General features: G+C 42.8%; 1 protein-coding gene across 1 annotated transcript; it reads right to left on the bottom strand.

The window, feature by feature from the left end:
* Positions 1-5,731: 5,731 nt before the first annotated feature.
* On the bottom strand, positions 5,732-7,240 carry LOC133317039 (uncharacterized). The gene has a single exon (XM_061518832.1). It carries the CDS (start codon positions 7,238-7,240, stop codon positions 5,732-5,734), a length of 1,509 nt encoding a protein of 502 aa, XP_061374816.1.
* Positions 7,241-8,184: the final 944 nt, after the last annotated feature.

The raw sequence follows: 8,184 nt of genomic DNA, 5'->3' as shown, positions 1-8,184 counted from the left end.
TACCATCCTTAATAATGAAAGCAAAACCATCTTGTTCTAAACAAGAAATAGAAATAATGTTTCTAGAAATGCTAGGAACATAAAGACAATTATTCAAATGCAATAAGAGGCCCGCAGGCAAAATGAGGTCGGTATCTCCAACAGCATGAACAGCAACTCTTGCTCCATCACCAACGCAGAGGTCCACCTCGTTCTTCTCCAATCTTCTAGGGCTCCTAAGCACCTGCAACACATTGCAGATTATGAGAACCACAACCGGTATCCAATACCCATGAAGTCAGATTAGCACAAGAATAATTTATCTCAATCATGTAAATTCTTGAGGTAGAAGCATCACCATGCTTCTTGTCCTTCACACTCTTCAGGTAATCTAGACAATTCCTCTTCCAATGGTCATTCTTGCCACAATGGAAGCACACAGCATCGCTTTTGTCCTTGGGTGCACTCTTACCTTTCTCTTTGCCTTTCTTTTTATTGGGTTTTCCTTTGGGCTTAAGGGAGTCTCCTTTCGCAGGCTCCTTGCCCTTACCCTTGGCCTTGCTAGGCCCACCAATCAGAAGAGCTTGTGTCCTATCCTTCTTGATAGACACTTCGACAGTTGTTAACATACTTAACAACTCTGGCAAGCTCACAAGCATCCCATGCATATTGTAATTCATAATGAATTCACTGAAAGAAGGAGGAAGTGATGATAGAACTAAGTCATTAATTAATTCAGCATCCATTATGAAGCCTAGACCCTCTAGCTTCTCAATGAGCGCTATCATCTTCAGGACATGGCGGTTAAAGGACATGCCTTTAGTCATCTTGCATAGGAACAATTCCCTAAAGGTCTCATACCTCTCATGCTTATCCTTCTTATCATACAACTCCTTGAGATGAAGGACAACGGAGGGGGCATCCATATGTTCGTGCTGCTTTTGCAGTTCAGGCGACATGGATGCCAGCATGATGCAACAAGCCAACACATTATCATCCATGTGTTGCTTGTGGGCCTCGAAATCAAATTTCGCGAACCCATCTTCCCCTTCCTTAGGCGTAATAGGTAAAGCAGTGTCAAGGACATAAGCAACTTTTTCGACCCGCAGAACATTTCTGACGTTCTGATACCAGTCCATAAAATTAGGACCGGTTAATTTGTTCATATCGAGTATTGAGCGCAGTGACAGTGGATTAGTCATACTAAAAACTGAAAAATGTAAAGATAGATTAATTAATATATATTGTCGTGTAATAAGAGCAAATTATTAAAGACTTTAAATAATATGCCCCTCCCACTATTTTATCTAACTCAACAACCCTTAAACTTTGACTTAGGGTTGTTCTACTTTTAGATTTTACCTTAGTGGGATTTTAAGAGTGTGATTATTTATTTTAACCCTCGTCTGAGACTGCAAAATTAAATTAAATAATGGGTTGATCCTTTTCAACAGTATCTCATACCCTCTCTTAACATTAGGTTGACAACTCCTTGTCACTTAGTGGTGCATCTTATGCAACCAACCTAGCACTATTACCCTAAGCACATGAGCCCGGCTGAGCCTGCAACTCATGCTCTTAGTTAAGCACTAACCAGCACCCTAAGTGTCTCACACTTCTAATACTACTCTTACTCAACAAAACAGTGGGTCCCAACTGAGTTGTGGAGCACCACTATTTAGAGGAGGTTTGAGTAATACTGGTGGTGGGAGGTAATCATGCACTTAATAATTTATTCCTTTTAAGGGTTCCTTTTATTTAGGTTTTATTAACTCTCATCAAATGCGTATGCATTATTATCATGCTAGTCGTATCCTATGTCAAACATCTATCGGATTATACTAGTCGTTATTGGACGTGCATAATAATACTTACAAACGCGATTTGTCCAATTTCATGCATACTAGTCGTTTTTAAAACATAAAAGCATACATCTGCGATACACTATCTCATGCATACTAGTCGTTTTTAAAACATACAAGCATATAAAACACTTTTATTTGAGATAGTCATGGTGCTCGCGCATTCGTCCATCTTGCTTCTCAAGCCACGGCTGCTTGTCGTCTAAACACCACTAGCCTAATTTTCTAATTACAAATAATTAAAGAAACTCCAAAACATCTTTGGAGGGACAAATGAAAAATTACAAAATTTAAAATTCAAATTACACCTCTAATTTAAATAGAGCAAAATTACACATTTAATTTAAAAATTTGAAATTCAAATTTCGGGCACCATGACCATCCCCTTCCCTTTTTGCACCTGAAAGGTTAGACAACTTCGCAAGCACAAGATATCAAATATCATAAAATATGTTCATTCACACGTCTTAACATTTTAACAATTAAAATGCAATTACAAGAATCATGATTCAAATTTTTCTTAATTTTCACTTAATGGCCGAATTATATAACAATTTTTATAATTCTAATTTTGTTAACTCTTTCTCAAAGAACACAAAATTAAACCATGCATGCAGCCATAAACCCTTTAATGGCCGAATCATATATGCATGTATATGATAAATTTTGTCACAAAAAATTTCATGCTATGCTCATGATACAATTCATGGAGAAAAATAAGAAAACAATCAAGGTACTCTAAGTACCCTTCATGGCCGAATCATCCCTTTCAAAAAGGTGTTTCCTTTTAAAACTTTCACAAAGAAAAAAGAAACAAAACCATGACTACATATAGATATATGAACATAGCAATCGTATTAACATGTTCATAAAAACAAAAACATTAACAATTTAAAGCATTGTAATTCAAAATCCATATGCAAAAATTCAAGCTTTAACCCTTTAAATATCTTTTGACCGTAAAAAACAATTTTCATAAACAAGGTACCATCACCCGCCGATTGTAAAGCAACCGAACTCTGATACCACTTGAAAGAAAAATGACCTTGAAGGTCGAAGCATGCGAGAGGAAAAAACAAAATTTTTCAAGCGGAATAACACATGCAATCAAGATTCATGCTTTAAGACAGCATGATGTTACCTTTGTTTGTGATTCAAACACCAAGGAGATCAGTGTCAGGTTTGAAGGGTTCAAACCCTCTAACGTTGATCCACACCACCCCACGTCAAGATGCAAGAACTCTTCTTGAAAAGCCACCAATTTATCACCACAAAAGCTTGCTAGGCGTCCTATGTGTGAAGGAGGAGGCTAGGTGATAAGACTGGCAATGCAATCAGAGAAATAAACGCAGCAACACAAGTATTTTTGGGCCCAGAAATCTGGATTTTCTTAATATTAATCCAAAGAGGAAATGCTATTACAGTGAACTTTCAATCTAAAGCTTAAAAGAGAAATACTACAGAAAAGTACTCTATAATTTCAGTGCAATTAAAGAGGCACTGATCTCTCCCAAGAACTCCCAATTTTCCCAGCCTCCTCCTTCCCTGTAATGTGTTCTGTTTATATAATCACATTTGGATCCTTTTCCATCCCTTGCCACGTCAGCAACAGCATGCACCTCACTAACCGAATGCCTCCTAACAGAATTTCCCTTGGCAGCATTATCATTCCCATCTCTCTCCTCTGAGTCAGCAAGAGTTTGTGATCCCCTGTAGCGTTTTCTGCTATACACCCTCATAGTAGTCTTATCAATACTCCCCCCCCCCAAAACCTTCACCTTGTCCTCAAGGTGAAATTCAGGGAATTCAGAATGCTATTAAGCTGAATCTTCCCAAGAATTCTCAAAGGAAGGAAGATGCAACCACTTAATCAGCACCTCCTCCCGACCCATAGAGTTCCTCCGCCATTGAAGGACTGCTTCAGGTTGAACCACAAGTTCCCAATCATCAGTCAACATGGGTGGCAACGGTTGTACCATAGTGTTAGGGGAGAAAGCTTTCTTTAGAAGGGACACATGGAAGACGTTATGGACCTTGCAATCCTCTGGCAACAGCAGTTTGTAAGCTACAGCTCCAATGCGATCCACTATCTCATAAGAGCCATAAAATCTAGGACTTAACTTCTCATTCAGTTTTCGGGCCAGTGAGCGTAACCTGTATGGCTGAAGTTTGAGGTAGACCATGTCATGTATTTGAAACTCTACATCACGCCGATGAAGGTCTGATTGGGTCTTCATTCTATTCTGAGCGACAACCAGGTGCTGTTGTAACTCTTGCAAAATCAGATCTCTATCTTGCAGTATTGTGGAGACCTCATCTACAGGGGAAATAGCAAAGCTGGACCGAAATAATGTAGGTGGTTCACAACCATATACTGCCTTGAAGGGACTGGTACCCGTCGCACTCTTGAAGGTGGTATTATACCAAAATTCTGCCCAGTGTAACCAAGAAGGCCATGTTTTGGGCTTAGGTGAGCAAAAACACCTGAGGTAATCTTCCAAACAACGGTTCACCACCTCAGTTTGTCCATTGGATAGGGGATAATAAGAGGTGCTGTACTTCAAGTGCGTGCCACTGCAGCGAAATAACTCAGACCAAAATGCACTAAGGAAAACTCTATCTCTATCACTTACAATGGATGTTGGGAACCCATGTAATTTGACTACTTCCTTGATGAACATATAGGCAACCACCTTGGCAGTATACGGATGCTTGAGAGGAACAAAATGGGCAAGCCGATCCACCACCACAAAAATTGTGTCAAAGCCTTGAGCCTTGGGTAAACCACCTATGAAGTCTATAGATAAATCAGACCAGATTTTTGTAGGAATGGGTAAAGGCTGCAAAAGTCTAGCAGGAGACAACGTGGATACTTTATTTTGCTGGCACACGGGACAAGCTGCCACGTATTCTTGAATTCTCTTGCGTATGCCCTCCCAATACACTAGACTATTGACTCTCTTCAGTGTTCGGAGGAACCCAGAATGCCCACCAATGTTAGAGTCATGGAACTCATGTAACACTAATGGAATAAAATTAGAGTTTTTGGCCAATACTATCCGCCCCTGATGATACAGCCGACCACCTTGTAAGCTGGATCCTTGATGAGCTTGTGGGTTGAGTAGCAAATCTTGAATGATCCCCTGCATTCGGACATCAGCATGTAATTCATGTTCCACTGCTTCGTATTTGTTGGCATACACACATGAGAGGGAGAAAAATTGCAAATTTCGGAACAAGGCATCAGCAACCTTGTTCTCTTTTCCCGGCTGATACTGAATTTCGAAGTCAAACCCGAGGAGTTTGGAGACCCATTTTTGTTGCTCTTCCCCCAGAAGACGCTGGTCAGCAAGAAACTTCAAGCTCTTCTGGTCGGTTTTGATGACAAAATGACGACCCATTAGGTAAGGTCTCCACTTTTGGACAACAAACACGATTGCCATCAATTCCTTCTCATAAACCGATTTTTCCAAAGCTCGAGGAGAGAAAGCTTGGCTGAGGTAACTAATTGGGCGATCTTCTTGAGTAAGGACAACTCATATTCCCTTGCCAGACGCATCTGTGATGACAGTGAACGGTTTTTCAAAATTGGGCATTGCTAAGAGAGGGACAATACTCATGGCCGCCTTTAACGTTTCAAAGGATGCTTGGGCTTCTTGACTCCAGAGGAAGGCATCCTTTTTAAGCAAATCAGTAAGTGGTTTGGCTATTTTCCCGTACCTTTCCACAAACTTGCGATAATAACCGGTTAGCCCGAAAAAACCTCTCAGTCCTTTCAAATTTTTTGGACTAGGCCACTGAGACATAGCTTCAATCTTGGAGGGATCTGCTTTCACTCCCTCCGAAGAAATGATGTGGCCCAAATATTCAATTTGTTGTCGCCCGAAACTTCATTTCTTTTTATTTGCTACCAATTGATGTTGACGTAAAATCTGCAGAACAGCCCTGAGATGTCTTAAATGCTCATCCTTACAGCTGTTGTAGACAAGAATGTCATCAAAAAACACCAGAACAAACTTGCGCAAATGCGGCCTCAATATCTCATTCATCAAGGACTGGAAGGTAGATGGAGCGTTTGTGAGCCCAAAAGGCATCACTAAGTACTCATAGTGACCCTCATGGGTTCTGAAAGCCGTTTTGGGAATGTCTTCTTCCCTCATGCGTATCTGGTGATACCCGGATTTGAGGTCCAATTTGGAGTAAATGCTGGATCCTCCCAACTCGTCCAGTAACTCCTCAATAACAGGAATGGGAAACTTGTCGGGTACAATGAGCTTGTTGAGGGCCCTATAATCCATGCATACTCGCCAACTTCCATCTTTTTTTCTCACCAGAATTACTGGACTCGAGTAAGGACTGATACTTGGACGTATCATTCTTGCAGTAAGCAACTCAGACACCAGAGATTCAATTAAAGACTTCTGATAATGAGGATACCTGTAGGGACGAATATTGGGTACCGCACTACCAGGTTTAAGTTCGATGGCATGATCATGGCGCCGGTGGGGAGGTAAGCCTTGAGGCTGTTGGAAGATATCATCAAATTCGGCCAGCAGCTGAGAGAGTTCGTCCCACTTCTCATGTTCTGCTGATGAGTTTCCTTGGACCCACTGAGGCTCAATCACACAACCGAGGCCCTCATCCTTCATGGTTTTCATCATTGATCGTACAGAGGCCAAAGCACCCTTACGAGAGAGTGAAGGATCACCACGAAGAGTCATCTGCTTACCCTCAGCTTGAAATCTTAACGTCAGCTTGTTGAAATCAGTTGTAATTTCCCCCAAACCCTTCAGCCAATCCATTCCAAGAATGACCTCCGCACCTCCTAGGTCAAAGATGAACAGATCCTGTTTCGTCTGATACTCCTGAATTTGTAGGTCTACTTGACGGCACACCCCTTGACTTCCTACCTTGTGACCATCTCCCAACACTACGTTAAAGCTGTAGGAATCTTCAATGGGCAAACCCAATTTTTCAGCCACATGACGGTTGACAAAGTTGTGTGTGGCACAATAGTCAACAAGCGTTGTCACCCTCTCGCGCTTCACGGATCCCCATAGTTGCATGCTTTGGTTCGAAGAGAGCCCTAGGATGCTGTAGACTGACAACTGTAAGGTATCCGTTCCGATCGGTTGCTCCTCCTCGTCTCCTTTTTCTTCGTTCGCGACCGTCGGTACATCATGCGCCTTTTCAGCTTCCTCGACCACCAGCAACTGCAACTGCGCATTCCGACAGCGATGGGTACGATCCCATCGTTCTCCACACTTGAAACAAAGTTCGCGGCGGCTCCGGTCGTGCAACTCCGCTTGGCTGAGTCGTCCTCCTCCTCTAACATTGCTGCTTCCAGAAGCTTCATTCGTTCTAGGGTCTCCTACGGTGTCAGCGTTATTAAAACGCATGGTATTGCCCTGTCCGAAACGCAAGTCGTTTTGGTTAGTTACAGAGGCACGTGTCACACCACTAGCTGGATTAGTGGCATTTATGGCTGAGCCTTTTGTGTGCGGCCCAGCGGAAAATCCCTTCGTGGGCTGATGTGAACGGCCCAACCCACTTGCCTTGCCCCCCCCCCCCCCACAACGTCCCAAGCCCATCCGTCAGCCAAGATTCGTTCCGTCTCTCCAAGTCCATCGTCTTCCTCATCAGGTCCGATAAGGAATCAATGTTGCTCTGCAACAACTCTATTCGAAGGTTGCTGCTAACACCATGAAGCCAAATTTCCTTGAGCATGGTCTCGTCGGCATAGTGAATGGGGCTGATTATTCTCTCAAATTCAGCCCTATAATCAGCAACACTACCCACCTGCTTCAAGCTCATCAGCTCTTGATAGAGACTACCAGTCAACTCCAGTTGGAAACGGTCCATGATGTCCGCTCTGAATTCCTCCCAAGAAGCGTTTGTATTACTACGCTCCCATATGAAGAACCATTTTAACGTAGCCCCATCGAGGACGGTCAGAACCGCATCCAACTTCATGCGTTCAGGGATCTCGTTAACCAAGAAATAGCGCTCGACCCTGGATACCCACGCGAACACATCCTCCCCGCAGAATCTAGGGGGCTCCAACCTGGGTTGACGTGGGGTTCCACCCCCATGTCTTCCGGCCATTGGATTACGCCATTCTGATTCAGTTGAATCGGTACTCCTCTGACGCAAACGACCACGACGAGGGCTGGGTACCCTGTGAGGTCTTTCGCGACTGCGTGTTCGTCGTTGCAGCAAATCCAATATCTCATTTAACCTTTGCTCACTTCTGTCATGGCGTTCATCAGCCATTGTCTCCATCTGTCTGAGGCGCTCCTCAACAATTTCCAAGCGGTTATCCATGTTGCGAGTAAGAACCATT

The sequence above is a fragment of the Gastrolobium bilobum genome, unplaced genomic scaffold (genome assembly GCF_033153095.1).
Source record: "Gastrolobium bilobum isolate Gb01-03AN ecotype WA unplaced genomic scaffold, APGP_CSIRO_Gbil_v1 utg25646, whole genome shotgun sequence".
NCBI classification, from domain to species: Eukaryota; Viridiplantae; Streptophyta; class Magnoliopsida; order Fabales; family Fabaceae; genus Gastrolobium; species Gastrolobium bilobum.
The sequence above is the reverse complement of the archived record's forward strand: the minus strand, read 5'-3'. Positions and strand labels throughout refer to the sequence as shown.